General features: G+C 46.3%; 1 protein-coding gene across 1 annotated transcript in view; it reads left to right on the top strand.

Moving 5' to 3' along the window:
- The window catches only part of PYGL (glycogen phosphorylase L), a 270,105-nt gene that overhangs the window by 42,439 nt on the left and 201,566 nt on the right, over positions 1 to 26,100 (top strand). Inside the window, exon 2 of the mRNA XM_069638952.1 lies at positions 1,238 to 1,496. Within this exon, the coding sequence (XP_069495053.1) occupies positions 1,238 to 1,496 (259 nt within the window). The remainder of the gene's footprint in view (positions 1 to 1,237; positions 1,497 to 26,100) is intronic.

The raw sequence follows: 26,100 nt of genomic DNA on the forward strand, positions 1-26,100 counted from the left end.
TGGGCACCTGTGTCTGTTCATAATAAGCCGGACACCGAGTCTCTCTGGAAACGTTCTGTTCTGGTAGCCAGTTTTCCAACGCTTTTAATTCTGGTTATTCTGTGGTGCTTTATCGCCACCCAGAAGCCAAAAAGATCACACTGGCATACAGATAGGAGGAAGATGTGATGAGAGGTGGTGAACACAGCTTGTGGGCATTTGGCATTTTACCCGTCCAATGATTGTTCATAGCCACGCCAATCGCTATGGCCAATGCCTTGCCCCACGCCACTCAAAGCACACCCGGCTAGGATCTGTTTCAGCTCGCTCTATCAATCGGTAACACCAACCTTTGTGCTGCATAGGGCCTGCCATTGTTATTTATGGCTCTTCTGATAGTTAATGGCTTAGTTGTAGATTTAAACGGCACCTGCTGTAATGAAAATGTCTAAAATGAGTGTATCCGCATCCACTTGATTCATATAAGTGTGCTCTTGCATCTGTTGCTTGCACTGAAGTCCTCTTAAAAACGAGCAGTGAGGTAGCCATCGTTTTGGCTTTGGTATAGGTATTGCATAGGAATTTGCAAGGCAGAGGCCTCCTCTGCCCTATGCGCACACATCATTTTCCAGCTGTTGCAATTAGTCCAATAATAGTGATGTTATGACAGTGCCTGGCAATGGCTATATAAAGTCCCACACTCTTGGTTTCGCCAAAGCTTGTTTACTGTTGGTAAGGAAGTCTGTCAGCCGTGGATCGCACAGTCTGAGCACGGGTTTCTTGTTCTGCCCGTTTTATAGGTTTATCTTGGAGCGCTGAAAGTGTGTATATTGTCGGTGCTGGGGGTGGCAGCCTGCAGGAAATGTGGCCTTGCGTAGTGATATAGAAGCCTTTAGCAATATATTCCCACGGAGCTCCTGGCATCAGTCTGCGCCAGCTCGGCTGCGTGTTCAGCCCCACGTCCCTAGAGCCCGGCACCCCAGGGTGAGGGCACTTTGTATGCTGGCGCACAGGCTGAGAGTGGAGAGGGAGTGCCCGAGCGCACTCTCCTGACACGCCGCGCCTGCGGAGTGTGTGGCGGTGGAAGCAGCCGTGCTACTTCCGTGGCCTCCGGGATCCGCAAGGCCTCTGGGCGGGGAGAGGGAGGGACTGGGGCAGAGGGAGGTCCGCGGACCTGAACTTGGCATAAAAGTCCGGGCCCTTCCGCTCACTTCATCGTGTGCCTTCTCTTCTCTCCCCCTTCTCTCTCTGCCCCCAGCCTCGGCTCCAAGATGTCGCAGCGGCCCCTGACCGACCAGGAGAAGCGCAAGCAGATCAGCATCCGCGGCATCGTGGGCGTGGAGAACGTGGCCGAGCTCAAGAAGGGCTTCAACCGGCACCTGCACTTCACGCTGGTCAAGGACCGCAATGTGGCCACCCCGCGCGACTACTACTTCGCGCTGGCGCACACCGTGCGCGACCACCTGGTGGGCCGCTGGATCCGCACGCAGCAGTACTACTACGAGCAGGACCCCAAGGTGAGCAGGACCCCAAGGTGAGCAGGGGGGGGGGGGCGGGGCTCCCACCAGGTGGTTACAGATAATACGTTCTGTGAACTTTAAGTGAGGGGGGGCGGCTGGACGATATGGCAGTGGGGGTGAAACTTAATCCATGCATGCAGGTGAGCCTTGGCACCGAGACCCGAGTCTGAAACGAGGTATGTCTGTTCCCACGGGGTGGAGGAGGCGCCCTAGGGCGGGTGGGCCAGAACGTAACGGGGGTCGCGGGAAGGGGGGGGGGGGTCGGTGGAGTATGTCTCCATGCAGTAGCATAACACCATTGAGCTGACCGTGCTCCCTTCAGCCCAATTACACGCTCCCCGCCCCCCCGAATGTTGGACTATGTTGACTGGACCTGGCTGACCTACAGAGTCTGGCCTGGCCGGACAGAACAGGGCACGGATGTTAACCGGAGCCTGGGCTTTGCTGTTAATAAAGGCCCTGTGATTACTAAGGGGGAGCATTTCACTGTTGGCACCTGCATACATTTTTAGCCAATTGGGTGATGTGTGGGGTTAGTACTTGAATCCAGGGGAGTGATTGGAAGGGTAGAGCAGGCAGGAGGCTTTCATACTTAAAGGAGAGAGTTAACTGCTTGCAACATTGACGCGGCACTAGACTGGCCTCATTAGAATGCCTCAACAAGTTTGATGCCCCACACAAATAAGTTTGCCCCTCCCCCTCCCCCGCCACCACCGTCTCTGAAGTTGCTACCCCACCCAACATTTGAAGTGTTGGCCAAGTCCTATGGAAGATAATTGTCCGCGGAGCAATGGTGACTGTTTCGCTGCTTCATTCTAGTTCTAAATATTGAGTTACACAAAGAGGAATCGAAGGAACGCGCGTTTCCTTCTGTATGTCCACGTTTTGAACAACACATGAATCGTTTTTCAAGTAATAGCCTTGTATGTCCAGATTTATTTACACAAAGCGTGAACTATGCTTTGAAAACATTATGGCCGATAGGTGGGCGAGCTGACCTGCTTTCTCCAGGCGTATGGGCGGGTTGGGGGGGGGGGGTATTCTGTAAAGCTTTCATTCTTTTCTGCATTGGTGACACTCGTTCATTGGATCCTTGAGGTAATCGTTTGTTGGACACTTTGATGGAGGTTTTCTTTTAGGGTAGCCGTTTCCAAGCAACAATCTCACTTTAATATGATCGCCAGAGTTTTCTCTTCAGTGAAGTTTCTATCCTAGCCTATATTGGCAAAGTGTTGGCTCCTTGTGTGGGCCGCAGTCTGAGACTCCGGACCCTACTAGGGGCTGAACCTTTGTCACTACAGGCAGGGCCGTCACGAGTGGGGTGCAGGGGGGGGGCAAACTGCCCCGGGCCTCGCACTTGCAGGGGGCCTCGCGTCCCCCTCTCCTAAGTGGAAGGCAGCACAGTCTCCCGTGTCCATTATTCACACGGTGGACTGTGCTGTCTGCTCTCTGCCCCTGCAATAATATTGCTTTTTGTTGCGAAGCCGTTTGGCTCCGCAACAAACAGCAAAATAATAGGAGACAGCAGGGCTCAGAAGTGGGCTCTGCTGCCTCCGTCATTCAGCTGACAACGTGGACATACTGAATGACAAGGGAGGACTCTCCTGTCAGTCAGTGTGTTCACGTTGCTCAGCATGATCACGCTGACTGACAGGAGAGGAGTTCTCTCTTGTCAGGCAGTGTGTTCACGTAGCTCAGCATGACCACGCTGACTGATTTCCTCTCCTGTCAGCCAGTGTGTTCATGTTGTCAGCATGATCACGCTGAACGATGGGAGAGGAGTTCTCTCTTGTCTAACGTCAGAGGCTGTGAGGAAGGTGCAAACTTCCTTGTGTGGGGGTGCCTAACATTTTTCCACATTTCGAATGAGACTATTCTGGTGAAGCTTCAATGTTACAAGCAGCTACCTCTTGCCTTCATTTCTGAAACGTCACACTTAAGGACTGCTGTGAGAATGAGACGTCTCATGTCACCACTTCCCTTCTAATCACTCCCCTAGCATGCAAGTGCTAACCCCACATCACAATTTCAATTACCTAAAAATGCATGGATATGAATGCAGGTGCTAACAGTGAAATGACTTCTCATGGCCGTGCTAATCCCTATGGCAATTCTCACCCAGTTCCTGCCCTCCCCACTCAAAACACTTCTTCACTGGAACTCTTTGAGCTAGCTTTAAACATGCCTTACCATCAAACTTTGCCCTCAATGTGCCTGCAAGTGTGCCTCAAAGGAGTCTTCTGAGAGTTCATGACTTCATTGGAGTTGTAAACGCGCAACTGGTGTAATAAAAATGTCTTAATCAGGTCTGCCTTTGGCCACTCAATTTAAAAACACCCTGCTTGTCTTTCACTGAAGTTTTTTTTTTTTTTTTTTTTTTTTTTTTTTTTTTTTTTTTAAAAAACATTGGCAAAGCCAACAGTTTTGGCTTGTGTATAAGTATTAGGCATTTACCAGGCACTGCTATTAGATGCTCAGGTACTCAAACCATTTTGCACTGGCACTATCAATGGCCAGCTAATGCCAATACAGAAGTGCCTTTCCCATGCCTACACGAATGCCCAAACTGTTCGCATTACCAGTGTTCTTTTTGCTTTACCCTTGATGCACAGGACTATGCATCAAGGTTAAAGCAAACATACTACTTGGCTAAATTGGCCCACATTGAATGTAGGCCAATCTAGCCAGTAATAACACTTATGGTACACAGTCAGCTCGGATATACTAACTGTGGCATGGCATTTTTACTGGCTGTCAGTCCATACATGGTAATAATGGCATATATTGATGCAGCCTGAATCAACATCATTAGAACAACCAGCATGAATATATTTTTATACTAGCATATCTCGCGTGGAAAGGCGGCATGAAATGTATTGGAAAATGTTCCTATGCACAATGTGTGATTTGCAACTATTGGGGGTTTCCATGTGCTTCCATACAAAACCAATTGCAAATTGTATGAATTTGTACCCAATTTTGCAAAGAAAGTGCTCTAAAATGAATACTTTTAACCCAATGTTTCAAACATTTTCTTGGGTGTGAGAACCACCCTCAAGCAACCCTTATTTGGTTTGGGCTCCCTCACTGTGCTCTGTTGATCCTGCCTAATTGGCACAAACATTTAAGCCTCTTAAATTCAGAAATGTACCAGCCTCCACTCTACATCAGTCACTGTGTATGATGTGTGTTTTAATGCACACACGGGGGCGGGGTGCTCCTTAATGATAACATGCCCGTACACAAGTGTTTGAAGGCGCGACAAGGCAAGGAGGGAGAAACAAAACAGTAGGACAAAACACAGATCTTACTAGGCCTTGTGTCATTCAGATCGTGCAAGAACAGGAAAGGGGGGAGGGCAGAAGTGCCGAGGGTGGGGCAGGATGCAGAAGTGCAGTAACAAAGGAGAAATAAGAGTGCAGCCAACGGGTGGCAAGTGTGGGTACTCGTAAGTGCAGCCAACGGGTGGAGAATAAGAGCAAGAGCGGGGACTGTGGGGTTACAGATACAGACCCCAAGTGCAGGGGAGCCAAGAGGCAGTGCAGGATTGCAATAGGACAGGCAGGGACCTGGGCCTGAATTCAGAGCTTGACCAGATGACCAGTGCATGGATGAGGCAGGTGATCAGCAAGGGGGAGGAAGAGAGAAGGAAGAAGCAAAGAGACAGGTCTTGAGGTGCTTCCGGAACCAGAGATGGTTCTCCTCAAGTTTCAGCGAGGCCGGGAGGCTGTTTGCAGGGGGAGGCCCCAGCCAAAGAAAGAGATCTGCCCTCAACTCTTTGCTTGGAAAAGTGACTGACCCTCAGAGAATTGGAGGTGGCGCAGTGGAGAGCTCATGCCTTCTTATATATATTTATTCATATGATAAAAAAGTTAGTCTGGCATGAACCTTCCTTCAGTAGAGAAATCTAACTTTGCTGTAGTTGATTTGGAGTTGTAGTAATAAACCATATTTGGGATCCTGCACACAAACTCAAGAGTAGATTTCTCGAGTCTCCTGTTTGCGGATGTGTCGCTGCTGCCGAGTGCAAAAAAATTGTGGGGCCTCACCAAATGTTTTGCCCCGGGCCTCACCACATCTTCTGACAGCCCTGACTACAGGCTTTGATGGAAGCCTTCCCGAAGGGAAAGAGCATGTGTTGTGTAAAAGCTACTATTGCTCGCAAGACTCTAATGTGCTGTGCACAAGCAGGGCCTTAACCTGTATCCTAGCGGCGATAAATCATTCACTCTGTAGAATGTCACCCGGCAAATGGTGCAGAGCAGAGGTTCAAGCGTCCTCTCTAGAACCCTTTCTTACGTTAAATGCACAGCCAACTCCCCCCGCCCCCCGCCCCTATTTTCCAGAATGTGTCTATAAATCCATGCAGTTTCGCGTTGACTTTTGTTATGCCATGAGTAACCTGAACGGCTAAGGGCGTGCATTTTATCAAATTCACATAAAGTTGTAATAGTCCAGCGCTTAAGGGGTTCATGGGGGTCTCGCCCTCGCACCCATTTCTCGTCCAAATCGGGGTTATTTTAGCTTGAAACCTACAGGAAAAGCTTCTGCTGTGTCTGGAACGGCGCTGCCTTATTTTTTTTTTTTTTTTTTTAAATATCATTTTCTCAGCCATGTACAACTTGATGGCCGTTTGTGTAGCCTACCTCTGCGGTTTACACGACCTTGCAGACTTGTGTTCTCCTATGACTGGTGAAACCCTGAGCTGTGCAGGTGTAGGTGCAGGAGGGCGGGGCTTGCTGAAGTTTAACCCCCACACCTTTACCCCTGTTACCTTTCAGTCCTCGTTTGATGACGTGAAATGTACATGTTTTCTCTGGTGATGGCCAGGGTCGGACTGGAACAAGAAATAATCCTGGACACCCAAAAAAAAGTGGCCCACCCCTCGCCTCACGACCCTTGACCTCATTACATCACCGGAAGTGATGTCATTTGACCCTATCCCAAAGTGACATCCCGTGAAGCGATGAAACACAACCTTTCACCCCTTGACAAAACAGGAAGTGGCATCAAATAGCATTGTTCCTAAGTACACTACGAAAAAAATATGGTTATGATTTCACTAATGTGATATACATTTCATACAACAATGGATCACCATACGTATCATTAATATCTGTGTGATTAGATCCATATTGCACGTTGCAAGTATTTTATTTATTTTTTTAAATTTCAAAACCGGTCCCCCACTCCACAGGGACGATTATGGCCCGGCCACAGGCCGAAAGGCCAAGAGGCCAATCTGGCCCTGGTGATGTCAGGTCTGTTAGGTACCCGTGAAGACTCCAGCTCTTGAAAAAAAGTGTTTTGTATAAGTGGTTCTATGTCATATCATCGACAGACATTTTTACGACTTGTGTTTTTACGAATACATTTTGCTGAACAAATGTCACAGATAATAATTTTTGTGGGTGGCTTTCCCCTCTCCCCACCAATTATTTTTAATTTTTTTTTATTTTTTTACTGTTCCTGATCCCCCAACCCCTTATCTGCCCTTTCTCACTCCCCCTCCAAAATGTCTATTTTTTCTTTCTTTTTTTTTCTCCAGCACAGTGTATTCATAAAAATGGCTCTCGATGAAACGACGTGTAGAAGTGGTTCAGAGCAGTTTATGGGGGCTAGGAGGGGAGTGGGCGAAGTACCTTCTGACACAATGAGTGGCATTGAGTTAGACGCCGCAGAATGCTGTGCATCTGGATCATACATTTCTAAATACCCCTTAACTTAACATTGCTTGACCAAAAAGCACCCCAAATCTGTATTAATGTATATCCGGGAGCTGGCTGCAGAATAGGGGCCCACTACTCTGTTGCGTTTTCTTTCTTAACCCCACAATCCTGCTCGGACTGGACTATAGGGCAATGTCCGAACCAAAATCACAAAATGCTTGTGTGGGCCGGGGGGTGTTTTTAAAAAATAATATTTTTTTGGGGGGTAAAATTCGGCCCCTTTTTTTGACAGTGTGTCAGTTTTAATAATACTTCACCATGCGGCTAGTAGTTTTGACCGGTGTTGCTGAATAAATATTCTTTAAAATGCACAATTTGCATCATATTTTATGAAAACTCTCCCCTACTACTCAAGCAGTGTGCCACAAAAAGAATGAATTGCCATTTGCAACGGTGGACCACTTTTTCATTGGTGCCCGAGACAATTTAATTCCCCAGTCCGACCCGGCCCACAGTATACCTTACTTTTCAGTGGATGCGTTTTAAACCCAACCCCATCCCGCACCCTAACTTCTCAATTGTTTCTGGAGCGGTTACCGTGTTCCAGCAGGAAAACGAAGCTCCCAACTACCTACGCCATCAGTGGCCATGTTACAGAAACCTTGCACTGCTGCAAGTGTAGTATTTGCAGGCAGGTGTAGAAAAGCCTACTCTTGCAATGCATTTTTTTTACCTCCTACTAACACCATTTTGTATTGCCAGTAGGAAAAACCATTCCTTGCTGCAAAAATGCGTTGAGCAACTATTTTTGCACTAGATTTCTTCTTGCCCTAATGCCGAAACCTTGCAACATTGCTCTTGTGCTGCTACTAAGACCCAGGTGCCAGATTACACAAACTTTGCACAAGAGCAATTTTGCACGGTATTGGCACTAGGGCGAAGTTTGCTCTAGTGTAATAAATATTGGGGCCATATTATAAAACCTTTGCACAATTACAATTGTGCATGGTATTGGTACTAGGGTAAATGCCTCCTCTTTCAATGCATTTTTGTACCAGTGCACGGTTTGCCCTACTGCTGATAAGGAATTGTATTAGCAAAATGGCACACTTTGCCCCGGTGCAAAAATGCATCGATTTGCACTAGTGCATTTTTCCCTTGGTGCGAATATCATGCAAAATTGCACTTGCGCCAGTGCACCGTTTCCGTAATCTTGCCCCTGCTGAGGTGTCACACGGCACAAACGTGTTTGCTCGAGGGCTCGATCTTATAGCCAAACTAGCGTCCAACTCTAACACTAACGCACGAGCCTGTAACGCCCCCTCTTTAGTTGGGCCTCCTAAGGCGATGCCCGCCTTCTCTTTGGGGGCCAACAACACACGTGTTGGCAGTCTAATGCATAATGTTCCCCACCACCCCAGAGAGGGACTGATTCACTACTGCCATCCTTTTCATAGGGCCTACTGACCTGTGTTTGAGGTGTGTGTCGCCTTGGCCACAGTCTGAAGTCCACCCCAGCAGCACAGGCCACTGAGGCCAGGCAGCAAGGTCGCGCAGCTGGACAGTGTGTGCCGACTCTGCTCTGGAGCAGAAGAGCGCTGTTTGCTTGCTCGCGATTGCGAGACTTTCATTTCACACGAGGCGAGGCCACAGTTCCCGTTCTAACGAATGCCCGCCCCCTCGGTCTGATTAAGCACAGGGGCGCTGTTTGCTCTCCAAGGTGTTCACGCATCAGCGCAGCGTTTCACTCTGTTCAGCTGTCTGTGCTTGCCGTCGCGTTCATGTTGTTTGGCTTAGCCACTCCCTAGTTAAAAGTTGTAACTTGATCACAATAGCAACTTCTCAAAGGGGATGCTGTCGGCCCTTTTCAACCTTTTCGTTTGAAATGGACCGCCCTCATCCCCGCCTCAGCCCTCTTTGCGGTACAGGTCATATGACAGGGCATCATACTACTTTAATTCGGGGCGTTAAATGTGCCTTTTGCAGCGTGCACGTTACAGGCTGCCTTTGCCAGCGCCCTTAGGGTCCCTCGCTCAGGCTTCTTGCAGTGTCCAGCAACGTTCTTTTAGCGCTTGGGGACCACCACAGTGGTGACAGCGTGCGGTACAAATACCTTTACCATTAACCTAAACCTTGTTGCCTTTTTACTCAGTGTTTGTCTGAATTACCCCCGAGCTGGCAAAGAGCTTTAATAACTTTTCAGTGGACCTGTGGTGTTTCATCTCCCCGCTGGCACCCTGTCCAGTAGCCATCCACAGCTATTAACCGTCTACTGCATTCCTTTGCCTCCATTATAAAATAAGTCCTCCATATGTGCCTCGCTGTCTTTCCAGGTGTGCAGGCAAGGGACCCCCAAACTTACTGTTGAAATGCACCCCCAATAGCCCTTAGACATCTTCACTTGTCCTTGCTCCCAAATAAGCCCCCCCCCCCCAATCTGTGACTGTTGAGACTTCAGGAAGGCGATGACAATTGGTTATTTATAACGCGCTTAATACCCAGAGGTTTCTAAGCGCGGACCCGGGGATTGAACCTGTGGTGCTCCGTGTCATCTTGCTTCCAAGGCGAGCACGTTGCCCCTGAGCTATCCCCCCGAGATGAGGCAAAGCTGGCGGTCTAGCTTCTGTGCTGAGAGTACTAGTTTGTGAAGGCTATTGTGTAAAATTAGACTAATGTAAAGGGGTCGCGTATAGCTTATTTCTGCCATTTTGGCAGCCTCTTGGCGCATTGTTCTGGCATAAATGGGAGTGAGGCAGGCAGTTTGTTAGTGGGATAGAGATGAGGTGTGTTTAGGTGCCTGCCTAGATTACCTGTATGAAATGTTGGTAGGACTCTACACTTTTTCATTTATTTATTTTTTATCGTGACATTTGGCTGGATTTCTTCTCTGGAGGGGAGTGGGGAGTGAACATGTGGAGTGAACATCTATCAGCTGTGGTGGGGGGCGACTGCTGGTCTCGTAGGAGGAGGCTGTAGGTAAAAAGGTGGGATGTTGCGCCCCTTGCAAAAAATCTTGGCCACCATTAATGTAATGACCAGCAGGTTGGAGGGAGGTCCCACTGTCCTGATCGGTGGTTCGATAGCCATTCCTGTCAATTTACAGCTTGCTGGTAAGGGAAACTACAAGTATTGGCTGTTAAGGTTATATAACATTGAGGCGGATGACCTTGTCAAGTAAGGAGGTTGCACGTTCATTTCTGAAAGAAAGCAAGAGTTCACACCTCTCTGTAATTTGGGACTGTCCAAGGTTCCATCTCCAAGCAGAAACTGAGTCCAACAGAATTCCATGTTCACATGCTGCATAGTATCAACCTGAATAGAGTGGTTATGGGAGGGTTTCCAACCTGCAGACACTCGTCTGTAGGCAGGCAGCCGCAGTCGGACAATTTGCAGGATCTTCGTTAGATAAGTGGGGCAATGCTGGGAAACCGCTTCCAGGGGCGTTGCTAGGTGTGGAAAAGATCTCGGGCTACGCTAATGTCAGGACTGTCGGCATTCGGGGCTAGGTAGCGTTTTGGTTGTAGCCCCTGAGATTCTATCCGGGGCTACAACCAAAAGACCCGGGGCTATAGCCCCCTAGCCCCCCCCCCATAGCAACGCCTCTGATCGCTTCAATAACCCAGGCATGAAGAGGTGGCGGCTCGGATCAGACATCTGAGGTGGTGAACAAAGAGAACCTGTTCCACAAAATGGATGCTCCAAGTGGCTGCAGTCTATAGAGCAGAGATGTGCAACCTTTGCTCTCCAGATGTTTTGGACTAGGATTCCCATGATCTGTCCATTGACTATGCTGGTTGGACTGATGGGAGTTGTAGTTGAAAGGTTGCAGACCACTGGTCTAGAACAAAGTGGTGCTGCTCCTTCTATTCCCTCAATGCTCAATGTTCAGGTATGTCTACAAAAGGAAAACGGAGGAACTCTGGCAAGCGGCGTGCTATGCAAGTCAGTGGTTTGAGTGAAGATCTTGTTCAAATGTCATCCATGGAGTCCTTAAGTATGTCACTAAAGGTTCATAATCCATACAGACTCTATGTAGAATGATAACATTTACAAATTGGAATAATGAACAAAAACGAAATTGTGCAAAACCTATTTGGAGGTTTGTTCCAGATTCGTAACCTGTGGAGATCAACTTTTTACAAGAATTGAAGGCTCTGATAAATTCCCAAATGGCTGGATATCATGGCGGGACCCCCCCACCATGGTGTTAGTGATGACCTGGGGACCGTATGGTATCCCCATAGCCCACTTTCCCCAACACACCTTCCTACCCCCACCAACCTACCTGTAACCCCTACCCTAGTGTACCCATGTACCTTTGCCATATCAGTAATGTTGAAAGTAGTGGGACGAGGAAGAGTGTGGCTCCAAAAGGGACTTGCATGCCATATCTACTGAGGGGAGGGAGAGACCAACTGACCCAATGGGAGTTTGCAAGATCAGTACTGAGATAGGACAAGGAAGAAGGGCAGGAGAATGAAGATCACCTTCATAAACCATTGTGAGTGGTCTAGTCTACACAGACTTTCCATTGGTCTGAATATACCTGAAATAGAAGTGGGAAATCCAAACTGAGAGGGAGATCCTCCCTCGAGGAACCTAAAGCATTGTGAGCAACTGGAGGGACTGGGACACCGAAAGTGCAATGAATGGGACACTCGCCCACTGGCAGATGCATCCCTGATAATCTATCGTGGTCAAGTAGAGAGCCAGAGCTTGGGCAACCAGCTGGAGGAAGGAGGTGGAGCATGTCATCTATGCGGAGCATGCTGCCTGAAAGCAGAATGCTGTTGCTGTATCGCCACAGAGCTGAGGGCGAGATGGAGGTGCAGGAGCGACCCAGAATCCATGAGTGAAGACTGGCAAGCAGCCAAAGAAGGGTTGGGAGACCGGGGGGCTTACTGGGGACCCCTAACGATCTTACCACAGACACAGTTCTGGCACCCACGCCCCGCAAGAAGTGACATCTAGAGTATAGTCTTGTGGCAGTCCCTGGCGGACTGGGAAAGCAGACCTGCCTAGACCATGGGACAGAGTCCTACAAATGGATTTGGAACCCAACAGAGAGGCATTCTCTGGCAGATTGGGTAACCAGGCTGCCTAGGCTGCAAGAGAGAAAAATAAACCAATGGCAAGAAGGTGTGGGACCCAACAATGGGAATACCTGGCAGTGAACCGGTTATAAGTCTTACTGTTGGCTTGGGTATACAAGAGGGACTGTGGGGGGTAGTGTCATACTACAAGCTCACTGCCCCAGGGCCCAACAAACCCTCCCCTAGTGCACAGACAGATGACTCAGCCAAGGGAAAGTTAGAACTGTCTTTTATTACACAGACCGGGATCATACAAGACATTTGCAATCTCCCAGACTCACGGTTCGTACACCCGTGTCAGGCCATTTTGTTCTATTTCTACATCACAACATGGGGCTCTTCAGAAAAAATCTACGGGAAGACCGGATTGGGTAGTTGGGGAGATGGGGGGGGGGGGTGAGGGGGGAGGGGAGTGCCCATGCATGGCACTTATAAATACTACTCTATTGGTCCTCACATGTCGGGTGGCTTGCCTGCCCCTTTCCCAAGAAACTATCTATTACATTGGTGCAGGGCTGCAGGATTACCATTGGCCCTTGCCATCTGCCCCCTGGATTTCTGTTCCCTGATTGGCTGGAGATGGTTTCCCCAGTGCTGGGAAGCTCTGTTCTCAGCGCACCTTCTCAAGGTGATGAGAGACTGTGTTCCCAATGTAACTGTTAGTGCCACCACTTTGCCTGTGAGAGTGCCCTCAGCTTTGCAACGTTGTTAAAGAATCAATGTTTCACTTCATGTCTGCGTTGTTGAGAGCCGTTCGTCTTTCCACCGTGAGTGAATGACCATTGTCTGGCTCGATACACCATGTGGTTGAACATGAAATCAAGCTCTCTGGTCTGCAATTTATGAGGATTTATTCTGCTCTTCTGCAGATGGCTCCGTCTCTTAGCTTCGGAATGTGCTGTTTGTCTCTGACCTTGCCTGCAAGCCCTGGTCTGCTGTTCTGTACAACCTACTTCTACTTTCCTTTATCTCTTGTCCTGTGGCTTGTGGCCTCATGTAACCATATATACCTATACTGTGCTATGTTTCGGTTATAGGTGAAAGGATCGAAAAAAAAGGATCGAATGCCTTTTTTTACGAAACCAAAAGGACCGAAAAAAAGGTTTGGATTTTTTTTTTTTATGGGGGGGTTCGCCCCCATCCCCCCTGTTTTCTTTAAAAAAACAAAAAATGTATGCTTACCAAACAAAAAATATTTTGATTTTCCTGCAGGCTTAAAAGGCTAGCAGTAGGGTTTCAAGATTGGTACAAATACATACGGCAATTATGATTTCACCCACACTTTTGGTTTAAAATAACACCCAGTGATTTACAGATTTGTTTTTCAGACCCCCCCTACTTTCACTTGTGTTGGGGAAATCGGACAGAAACATGGGAATGATTTGGGCAGTTCTGGATTTCAGACCCCCCTCTACTGAAATGCCTGGGTTAGGGGAAAATTGGACAAAAAAATTGGATTTGATTTAAGAACAAAGATGCCCCTCTTCCTCAAAGAAGTCTGGATCAACAGGACAAAAAGTATTACCCAATTAAATTATAGGCTATAGTTTTGCAGCACACACTGGGAAGTGAGATTTGTTAATTTCAACTTTGAACAAAAATCATCCCTTAGTGTTCACCAAATGGGGAATTAATTAAATTAATCTTTTTAATGAAGTAGGCTAAAGATCTACACCGTTTTGCCCCCTGCCCACTATAAAGGGAAAAGGGATTTAAGGCAAGCAGACTCCCCCCCCCCCCCTCGCTCTCCATTTTGGTTTCCCAGGGCTCCGTTCTACTTGCATAGAAAGCCTCTGTTAAAACATCAGGATAGCCAGCTGCATCTTGGGACCCTCTGGAAAGATAGAGCAGGGGTCTGGTCACTCCACTCGGGGATGGCCTCCCGTTCTCCACCATAGGACCCAGTCGGCTCTTAGGCCTTCCTAGAAATAGACGGCTCCACCCAGAAGCTCTCTCAGCAATCGTGGTGTTTCCTTACAGCTGTCAGATGTTGAGTTTCATCAACGCTCTTCGATGGTAAATTTCAGCAGCTCTGTCCCCTCCTCCTAGTGCAGTCTCCCTTAAATAGCAGTGATGACCCCACCAATTTTACAGTCTTTGCAAGAGGTCACCCAAATAGGATTGGACAGTTACCCTTCTTTCTCCTCTCAAACCCAGCCTCCCAGTCGGGATTGGTTTAGGGTCTGGACAACACATATGGCAGCTTAATTTACAAGCCCCAAATGTTCTCGGATCACATTTTTGCAAAAATCTATTTGTGGCAAAACATAATTTTACTAGTAACATCCATAATATTCATATTTTCTGATTCCTCTAATCATGGAGAATTAAATAAGACAGCCAGTCTGCACCATTTTGCATGGCTGTGTGGCACTTGTCTGCCCTTTTCACAAAGTATAACAGTTACGAATATGTACTTTAAAAAAAATTGCTCATATTCCCAATTTCACCCTCCACCAACTCAGATTTGGAACATTTTCATATCAGCCAACACCTATCTTAGATGGCCATTACAGTTCCCTGTGTCACAGGTGGATGAATTTTTGAATCTCCAAAATCGCCTAGAAAATTGTACATCAATGAAGAAAATCTCCCTTATGGTCTCTGCTGGGGAAAAAGACCCAAGTTATATAATAGTTAACATCTTCATGTGGGACAAATAGCAATTCTCCTGCCTTCAGGCCATATGGTCTCACTGGGTCAGCCTGTAACCAGAGTTTTTATTATTCTCTTTGTGTTTGCAGGTTGCTGTCTGAAGTTGGTTCCCTGTTTTGAAGTTGTAGCCCCCAGTCTTCACACCTTTCAATGCTCCAGCCAAGGGGAACCTGTCCTACAGTAGCTGCATTTAGAGCCAGCAAGTCTGGGGAACACTGTGCTTTCCACACACTTAGCAGGAAATACTTTATTGCAGTTGTAATCAAATGGGGGGATGTCACTTTGCAGTGGGGGGTTTTGTGGCAACCCGTGCCTGCTGGGCCTAGAGACCCAAACTACTCCTCACTGATGAGGCCCAACAAGGCTGAAACATGTTTGGGGATGCTTGTGGTCTTGTGCAGAAGGGATGTGACCTAGCAGTTTGCACTGGACTGACCCTTTTGGGGTGGGACCAAGCCCGCTTATGGTCTTTCCCCTTATGTAATGGCTTGGCAGGCAAGAACGATGGTCTGGAGGGTTGCCCAGAGCAATGCCAGTGGTTAAGAGTCATTCCAAACGTTTCAGCCATCACCTCTGTTATTGCTGTGTCCAACAGCCAGCAAAAGGGTTTTCCAAGAGAAACTTTTTCATGAAAACAAAGTGGCTTTTCAAATGTCATTGGTATTTTGATTGGGAAACATAATATACATTACTTTTTGTCAACATGCACCATGTCTTTTTTTTTCTGACACTTTTCCTGTTAGCAGTGTTATATTTTCACACTGAAACTGCAGAACACATGTCAAGCTGTTTTTGGGGTCCATGTTGAAAAATCCTGCTTTTCAGGTGAGCGGGACTTCTGTTTGGGGTCTTTGAATGCACCCCACAAGCCAAGAGCCAAAAAAAGGAATTCATTCTCTTGGCACATTGAACATCGACAAACTGTCCAGGAGAAGAAAGGCACTTGTCCTGGCATTGAAAAAGGCAGAGGGGGAAGGGAGTCATCCCCCTCAACACTGGGGCGATACAAGACGTTTTGATCAGAGTTCCTTGCTGCAAAACTCAACCCACGAAATCCTTTTTTAAACTTTGATTTGCAATTTGAGAACATTCATTCTGCATCCTCTGAAACTGAACTTTGTCTTCTTGGTCCAGAAGAATGGCTACCTTCTTCTGGACAACCGCCAATATTTTTCTTTAGGTTACTAGTGTAAGGGTCGCAAATAGTTTTTGGACACAGGAAAGTGAACTATCATGCTTTAGACTGACATCCTGACCAATTCCTTTAATATTGGTTGTGGCAGGGAAACCCCTCTTGGAATTAGGGTCAGACAGGGTTTTCATTTCCTCATAAATAAAGCCTATAGACAAAAGCATGTCACCTCTGTCAATCTCCTCCTTCAACACCCTCACAAGGATTGATTTGATTGAGGATTTATAAAGGACAAAATACACCCAAGGGCATCTTGGCGCTAATGGACAGAACTGGGAGTCGGACATTCACTAGAATTCAGAAAAGTTACATTTTAAGATCTCTTCTGAAAGGCAGAATGATCCTCAATAGCCCAGAGAAGTGGAGGGAGAGAATTCCACAATCTGGTAGCCGCCATTGAGAAACCCAGCTACCATAACTGGTCCAAAGTACTGCCACTAAACGCAGGTGGGCGACCTTGGTTTATGGGAGGGAGCACAATGGAAGGTATCCTGCTCCCTTGCCATAGTAGCCCGGTGGACAAGGCAGATCGAATCTACTGGTTGACCGGGAGCCAATGCAGGCGACGCAGGATGGGAGTGACATGGACATAACTGAGAGCAGAGGTAGCGGCCCTAGCCGCGGAGTGCTGGAAAACCTAGGGTCGGCAAATCAAATAAGCAGGTTGCTCCAATGTAGACTGCACCAAAAAAGCAACAACTGGGGCCCTAAACTGCATGAATATAAAAGGAAGAACCTTCCTCAAAATGTTTAGCTGCAGGTGCCCCTGCTGACATACCACACCAATCTGCTTATCAGCAGAAAGGGTAGCTGCTATCTTGATGCACAAGTCTTCAACCATGGTAATGGGAACAGGAAAGAACCCCAAGGAAGAAAGCCAAAACGGAAGGGTCCAAGGATCTGTGAAAGAGGGGGGGGGGTCTACCACCAACACTTCCGTTTTACTACCATCTGTTTTTGAATGATGAGTTTTTTCCACAGAAAAGGAAGCTATGGAGTTGCAGAGGGCCTGAGATGGAGCCACAGGAGGAATAGAAGGAAGGGCGTACAATACTGAGAATGCTCAATTGGGAAGATAAATACGTACACTTAGCTAGGTGGACCGCCTTGGAATAAGGAAGCCCGCATCAACAATGGTCAAGACCAATGCGTGTTTTGCCCGAGGTCCATAATGACCTATAATGCACTTTTGAAGGTCTTGCAGATACTAACAATAGGATAAAGCAAAATTGGGGAGAGGAGGACACAGAAGAAGCATTACCATATTTTTCACAATCAATTACCAAACCAAGAGACTATATATCTCAAAACTGGACTATGGTTTAACCTGCACAATATTTTTTTCAGTGGGTCGTAAGAGATCGCTCTTGATTTGGATGTTTTCCAGAGAAGATATATTTGTATATTCTGTGGTAAAATATCTGAAGCGACAACCTCCAACAATGTCTGTGCTCAGTTAAAATTTCAGCAGATGGATGTGAATCAGAATAATATTGAAGTCGGAGAATTAAAAAAGTTACTTATGTTTACAAATTGTATCCATTTTATTACCTGTTGGTTACAACAAATTGGTGCATGTGGTCCCAAGTAACGTGGTCTGATCGGAGGGGAAAATTAGTGGAAAAAGGAGAGGGCACATTTTCTTGAATTAGCTTCTTACAGGAAGCCAGTGGAATAATGAGTGTTTAGAGCTACACATGTTTACCAATAACTACTGACTGTTAATACTGGATTTGTTTCTACCTGTTCATCTTCGCTTCCCTTATTGCCTGATTTGCTCCACTTTCAGCCGAATGTTGCTGCTCCCTCTTTCCTCTTCATTCAACTACACTTGATTCTTTCTTTTTTCCTCCCACTTGTAAACCCCTGCAACCCTGGATGGTCTCTGCTTCGGATCCAACAGCGTATGATTCTCCAGGCCAAGCAGTGCTGGCTCAAGACCCATGCTCTCTGATCTCTTCAAACTTTCCTCTCTTCACCTTGATTTTGATACTGCTCTGCTCTCTGCTAAGTGCTCCTACTTTTCTCATCTTCTGCATTCCTACTCTTCCCATCCTTGTCTTCTTTATAAAATTCTCTCATATTCTATCTCCTCCCCCCCCCCGAACCAGCCCTCTCCTTCTTTCTGCTATTGATCTTGCTTCTTATTTTTCTTTTAAGGTTCCTTTCCTTCACCCTGCTATTACCCCCTGTTCTTCCCCCGCCAGTACCTTCGTCTGCTTCTTTCTTCATCACCCTCCGTCTTCTATTTTTTTTTTTCTTAAAATCTATCCTTTTCACCTTCCTTTTCTTCGAGAGATCCCTCTGTTTGTCTTTACTTCCTCCTTTAAAAAAACAGGACCATCCTTCCCTACACTACTTTCTGCCATATAGCGTGTCCTATTTCTCTCCTCCCTTGCATGTCTAAACTTCTGGAGCATGGTGTTTCTTCCTTTATCACCTCCAATTCATTGTTCCCACTTCCCCCCCCCCCCACAATTCTACAGAAACGTGTCTTCTCTCTGTGCATAGCTCATTACTTTCTACTTGCTACACTAAGCACTCCTCTCTCTTAATACCTCTTGATCTGTCAGCAGCAATTACTGTAACCACTTTCTCCTGCTTTTCTCTTCTGGTTCTGTCCTTAATTGATTGAAACCTTATCTAGTCAATCACACTTCTATTTCATGAGCTGGTCATACTTCTCTGACCATGCCCCTTCACCATGGTGTCCCTCAAGGATCTGTCCTTGGGCTCCCTACTCTTCTCTCCCTATGCTTGTCCCCTTGATCCTATGATCTCTTCTTTTGGCTCTCACACAACTTCTATGCTGACGATACTCAACTTTCTGTTTTTCTCTTTCTTGCCTCTGATCAATGACAACCTATCCTTTTTCCTATTATCCATCCACTGCTGGATGGATGATAGGAGTTTCGGTTTCCTGCTCCTACTATCCTCCTCCGCTTCCACCCACTTCAATCTCCTATCCTCCCTTTTATTTTATCTACTTCCTCTGTGGCTCAAAATCTTGAAGTCTATCTGGATTCTTCACTAACCTTTGCACACCACATCGCTTCTATTTGCCACTTCTGTGGTGCACATCTTTACAATATTTGAAAAGCTCATCCCAGCCTTTCTTTTCACGCCTCTAAAATGCTTGTATCTTCACAAATTATTTTGCCCCTCGTTTACTTCTCTTCTCTCCTCTTTGGCCTTCCTGTCTCATGCTTAGGTCCTCTTGAATCTATTTTATAACTATTTGCCGACTTGTCTCTGTTCTCATGACAATCTCACCTGGTCTCGCCTCCTTGCATTGGCTTCCCTTGTATTCATGTCTTAAATCAATTTCCTTGGTCTAGTCTTTAGATCTCTTCATAATCTATCCCCACCATCTCTCTTCCCTTGTCCTTCTACTCCCCTGCCTAAACTCTTCACTGAAATTCCCAAATTCTTCTTACTGTTGCCCTACCTCCTTGTGCTCTTTTGCGGTTCCATTCCTTTACTCTGTTGGTCCCGCTGTACTGGAACACACCCCCGCTTCACATACTGGACATTTCTCTCTTCCATACTCCTCTCAGCAACATGTTTTGTTTGGTGATGTGGTGTAAAGTGCAGTATAAATGCAAATTCAAATTGTTTAAACATTGGTAAGAATTGTGGTAATGTAGTACAAACAATTGCAACAAAGGCATGAGCATTTCTATCTTAAAAATCACCAAAAGTGTTTGTTTCTTTTGTAGTTCAGCTATTGTCCTCTTTGACAAAATAATATAGTCAGGGGAAGAAAATACAATATGGATTTTCTTGCTGAGTGAGGTACTGTCCATTGGCAGAAAATTCAATATAATCAGTTTATCAATCCATCTGGTAACCATGTAAGTACCATTCATTCTTGAATGATAGTGCAAGACGCTTGGAGCACGTGAAATGATTGCCAAATTATTGAAATAAAAGGTGGACTATTATATGCGTCCGGAACCCATTTGAGTGAAATTTCGTAATGGCCACAAAAAACGACTGCCCATTCTCAAATAAGAGCACCATTGATAAAGTACCCAATGTTCACTGGTCTCCCAAAGGACAACAGAATGAGAATTCATCAGAGCTGAAACAATCTGTAAGAAGATTAATGTAATCTTCTGTGATGTCAGTACTCCATACAGGGCTGAGATATAGTTGAGGATTCAATATTAATGGTAATTGTATGCAGCTTTGGTAGTACTGCATATGTTTTTAATGCCATTGGGAAATTTACGTCTTATCGCTTCCACAACAATCGCCCATTTTTGATGATTTCAGTCTTCCATTCAATTGGACCATGTATAGGCATGAACAATTCCAGTTTAAAAAAACTCCACATTTGGTCAGCACTGCATGGCAAGGATCTGATCAACCTTCGGCTCTCCAGATGTTTTCACGTGCAAATTCCATCCTGCCTAGCTAGTGTAGAAAAGGGTGAGAGATCATGGGAGTCCTAGTCCAAACACCTGGAGAGCCTAAGGTAGCCGACTCCTGCTGTATGCTGTAATCTGCTACTTTTGCATGATACTAGGTGGATAATGCGAGAGGTCTGGGGGTTTATGTTCACAAAAACAATTGCTGCAGAAAAGAACTGTAATTTATCATAAAAAGGAACTAAGTTAATTCTCTAAGTCTTATGGATCACACTTCTAAATAATGTGCTTAGCTTCTCGTTGACTGAGACATGTTCTTTGTCGCCTCTTGCTTCTCGTTGACTGAGAAATGTTCTTTGTCACCTAATTTTTTTAATTCTGTCCTTTCAAGTCCTAGGAATCTTCTTCACAACTCATCATGCTCGTTCACTGAATGCTGAACTAAAGCTCCTCTTTCATTCTTGTTCCTGATGCTTCTCGGGTGTTCAGAAATTCATCCTCCTAATTGACGTTTGATGCTTGCAATGTATAGTTTGTCATAATGACAATCAACAAAGGTATTTTTACACTTGAAAAATTGCAAGATCATCTGTGCTTTATTTTATTTAGGACATTTATACATCATAAACCTTACTGAGAAGAGATTATAGGAGAGATGTAGAGTTAACATAATATTCAGAATACAAAGGTAAAAAGTACAAAATACAGATGCATATGTTAGTCGAACGTACAATATAAGATTTAAAACAAAAATATTCTCCTGTCAATTGTTTAAAATATCTAGCCAGTCAATTGGGTCAACGTAAAACTGCTAACTCATTTGGGGAAAAAGAAAGGTTATCTGTTGTTTTCCTAAAAATCGATCAGATCTGGAATTACTCCCATAGAGTCTAGTGGGTTATTGTCTTTTTATCCATCCATCCATTGCCCATGGTCATGCTAGTCCTTTGGCCATGTCTACCCAACCAAAACACCCCATCTGTTGCTTTGTACTTTAAAGGGGATGCTAGTGTTATGTCTCAACAGTCTCCTGAAAGTACTGTCTGAATTGCAGCTGTAAACCAGCTCCTTGTGTAATAAGTCTTAACCAGTGAGCTTTCAGCCTCTTGAATTTTAAGCAATATGTATGCGTTCCTTGCACTGAACTGTTTAAGCAGTCATTGGCAACGCCAACGGTTTTGGCACTTGTATGGGCATTCTATAGGTATTTGTCAGGCACTGCCATGATCGCCCTAGGTACTCACTCAATGTCCAACTGTTGCCATCTTGTGGCCCAGAAGTACAGTGCAAGCAGTGCTTGGAAAAGGCATATCCTCTGCCTACAAAAATATCAAAATGTTTAGCTTTGCCAATGCCGGTTTGGATACACCATCCCTAGCTCCTGCTTGAAGTAATTGTGGTTTCTAAAATTGAGTCAGATGCGCTTAGGCCTTCAAGAGCCTCCAGAAGATCCCATCTGTGGATTGTCACTGTTTGAATGTGTACATATTAGACTTATTGGATGTATTTGGGCATTCCTGCTGTCTAGCAATGGATTTAGAATGGTCTTTCCGTGTGCTGTTTTTGCTAACAGTTTCTAATTGTGTAGCGTAACGGTGTGCTATTGCCATGTTGAGCCTTGATATTGGGTGAACTCCCAACAGTTTAGGATTCGGTATTATATGTCTCAGTGCACATATTGCGTCGGGAATGTTGCCTTTATTGAATTAAGACCACTCTTTGAGTTTTACACCACTCGGTAACTGTGTGTGTGGCATCCTCTTCATATCTAGTACCACTCTCTGAATGCCAAGACCTCACCTGAACAATGTTGTGCACCAGCCCAAGCTTCTCGGCACTGGGCTCGACAGTTCGTCCTTTGCCTAGTCTCTTGGTCCACCTCCATTCTACCTTACCTCGCGTGGAACACCTTTCACCCTGTCTTTCAATTACTGCTTTTATACTTCTCTTGTCCCACCCTGGGCCACTCTCCATTGGGTTGCCGCATCACCTGACTATAGGGGCCAATCTTTGTCTGCTTTCCTCTGGGTATGGATCTTTACAAGGCAAGACTTCAACTCTTGTTGGCCACTCCCCCTTTGTCATGCGAGATTCAACATAGTCTTTGGCCCCCGTGGTTGTTCGGTGCTAGTATCACCATTCTCCGTGGTGAGTACTGCTAGGTCAGTAAAGCATGCAAGTCTTTGAATGTGTGTGTTTTTGAAGTCTAGCTTGGACCAGCGATTTCTCGCTGCACTTCGCTGTGGTTGCTAGCACTGCTGGTACTTGAGGTTCTGTAACAAACAAAGAATGCAGGTCAGCATCAAAGCGGTAAGGCATTGTGTGATGGAAATGTTGCCAGGGGTAGAAATCGACATAATATCGGGGGGCAGAGACTGGGGCCCTCCCACGCCTTCAACCCACCTCTGGGGCACGACCGACTCTGGTAAAAACCCTGGTAGGACTCCTGACCCAGGTCGTGGGGTGGGGGGGAGGTTAATTCTCCCCCATTGCCCACACCCCCTTGACTCCATGCAGCCCCCAACTGGGGTCGGAACCCTGATTGGGTCAGGTACTGGATTTTAGGTGAACTATGTCAGTCATTCAATCATCAGAAAGATTTTGCTTTGTGAGCTCAGTACTGCAGAATTGGCAGTACGCTATTGGAAATCATCCCTGCCTCTGTGGCCGATGTGAAGTTCCACGAAGTGCTCAACAATTGGGGTGGACTTTTTTGATCCAACGGCTGGCAACGTGTGGCAATCCACTAAATTTGCCTTTAACGCGATTCGGAAAAAACAGTCATTGGATCCGTGAACCTGCGCTCTTACAGCTCCCTTTTCTCAACTTTGGATTCTTCGCCGTAACTTGTGGTGCGTGGCGTGGTAGGACTCTACTGTGAGTACGCTTTACTTTTTGTTTTGGAGCAAAGGAACTGGCTCAAATGTCCATCTGTTGGCTTTCCTGGCTGCTCTGGCAGAAACTAGTTGCTACACACCCTTCTTGGTTCCCATCACCATTTTACACCTTCTAATTTTACGGCAACTCTTGCGTTCCCAAGTGTATCCATCAGCCCTGGCCCAAGAGCCGTAGCCACTGTATCCTGGGAGCTCGCCTCCCTTCCCAATTCCCATCCCTAGGCCCCAAGACTTGGGTAGAATGGGAGTTTCTTCCCATCCTTCCTTTCCAGTGCTGTTTCAAGCATGACCCCATTCCAAAGAGGGGTTCAAGAAAGGCTAGCCTTTGCAGTGTGCTTGTCCGATGGGTTTTGTTGCGGCTTGCATCCCTAGCAAAGCAATTGGAGTGGGCAGTCCACCCAGTAACTTTCCATTTCACACCCAATGCTTTGATAATTGCGCTGAGCTTCAAATGTTTCTATTTGCTGCAGCACCCCTTCATCTGAGTTTTATTCAGCTTAAAAAGTGGCCTTTTTCATCCCTGCGAAACGCTTCCTGATGGGAAATTCTGAGCAGCCCTGCTCCCCTTTTGATACGTCTAATAGTTAATGGTTCTTCTGTAGACCTCCCATGCCTTTTATTCAGGGGTCTAGTCCAGAAATAAGTGGGAAGACTCATTAACATACCAATTGAATGTGGTGTCACCAGAAATTAGCATAGCAAGATGGCCACTGAAAAAAGTGTGGGTGGGCTGAAAAAAGTGGGGGAACTCTGTCCACCTGCGCGTACCCTCGACTGGAGCACTGCTTTCATTGTATGTTCTGGCACACTACGTGCCACTGCTGATAGGTTTAGGTCCGCACTTAAGAAATGCGAACACTGCATAATGAAACCTAGACGTTGCCATCGTTCGTTTGGATACTTCCCCCAGAAACTGGATTGTGTGGTCCAAGTTCGTGCACCAATGGTTTGGCTCTAATGCAGGCCAACTGGATTTATAACCTAGTCTTTCACAGATAATAGGGGTCCGACGTAGACCACGAAAAGGCCTGGACACCGTAAAGTGTCCCATATGTTCTCATTTTAATAGGCCTCCTTTTAGTCTCTGGAGGATGGCTCAGGGGCAACATGCTCGCCTTATAAGCAAGACGACATCGAGCAACACAGGTTCGATCCCCGGTCCGCACTTAGAAACTTCTGGGTATTAAGTGCGTTTATAAATAGCCTATCATATCACAACAAGGCTTTTCAATATTACTGGAAGTATAATGTTGGGGGATTCTGTGCCAAAACTGTCAGTGATCCTTCAACTAGGCCAGCTTACTCCGAAATGAATCCCACACTGTGGAATGTCCTTTAGGCCAGTTCGAACCTGCAGAGATGTATAGCTCTGGTTCAGGGATTCTAAAATACTAGTACATGAGAAGTAGAAAACCCATCGGCAAGTGACTGCACCCTTCAGCTTTGCTATTATAAACGCCGGCGTCTTTCTTTTGACCTTCATCAGAACGTTGGGTTGGGTTGGGTTTGTTGGTGTTTGCAGCACGTGCCAGGCCATGCCTCTGCAAGAAAGCCGTTCATTAGAAGCCAAAAATCAGCCTGGAAGAAAGGGGGTAGGTTTTCCTTGTGAATGAAGATTGGGAGTGGGCTTTCAATATGATCTAGTTTTCTGTCAATGTTGATTCTTTGAACTGCAGGCTCAAAGGCTGCCAGCTGAAGTTGCCACTGCCAACATGGGCCTCATCCCAGGGTGCTTCATGTGTGGATGTGTAAGAGTCCTTTGCCCCGCTTCACTAATGAGCAGCTGGAAAGGCATATATGCCTGGTACACGCTCTGCCTTCATAATACACTAATATGCTCTTTGGTTTGTATACCTTAACACTTGCTGCGTAGTTGGTACTGCCCAGAATATTCTATAGACCTTTGCCCGTCTACAGGGCCCACAAATAGATAAGGCACCAGAGAGATTTGGATGTTGCCATCTTTAACCTAATGGGATATGGCAGAAAGATTGGACAAATCTTCAAACGTGGACCTAGCGTTTCGGCTGGCATTTTTTTAACAGTAGCACAGTACTGTGTGTTGCGGTGTCCATTGGCATTAGCCTTTGGTCAGGTATTGTTGAAAATGCCACATTTTGAGAGCTTTGCAGAGTTGTAAGATTGTGGGAGCATTCCAAGCCAGTAGCGTTCGAGAGGAGTGGGTGTATGACAAGGAAAGGTTTGTTTGTGGATCCTGTGTGGGCGAGAGGTGTTTTGAGCTGGTTGGTGGATTTGCTGCATGAGGGACGTGAGCCAACAGATATGCTGATCTTAGCCGGTAGGTCTCTTAGTGTATTTCTCGTGACTGATTTGTAGATAATACATGCTTTTGCGAACGGTATCCTGGACTGGAGGAAACCGATGTAATTTTGAGTAGGATTGGGGTGTTTCAGTTACATTTCTGTGCACCCAAAATTAGGTGTGCTGAGATGTGGTGGACTGCCTTTAGAGGATCCAGGTGAGCGGCTGAGAACCATGTCAAAAGGGAGTTTCACTCATCAATGTGCGAGACCACAAAGACCTGAAGTCCTGCGGCAGGATGATGTGGAGGGCATTATCAACCACCTGGATAGTGGCTGTCTCAATGCTTCACTTGAGGAACCCCGACTGATAGTTGTATAGGTGGTGTAGTTGTGCAACTCTGGCAAGTACTTTTGTAGCTGTAAAAATACTCGGAGCCTAACCTATGGAGATGTTAAAT

This window comes from Ambystoma mexicanum, chromosome 14 (assembly GCF_040938575.1).
Source record: "Ambystoma mexicanum isolate Mex_15411 chromosome 14, UKY_AmexF1_1, whole genome shotgun sequence".
Classification (NCBI taxonomy): domain Eukaryota; kingdom Metazoa; phylum Chordata; class Amphibia; order Caudata; family Ambystomatidae; genus Ambystoma; species Ambystoma mexicanum.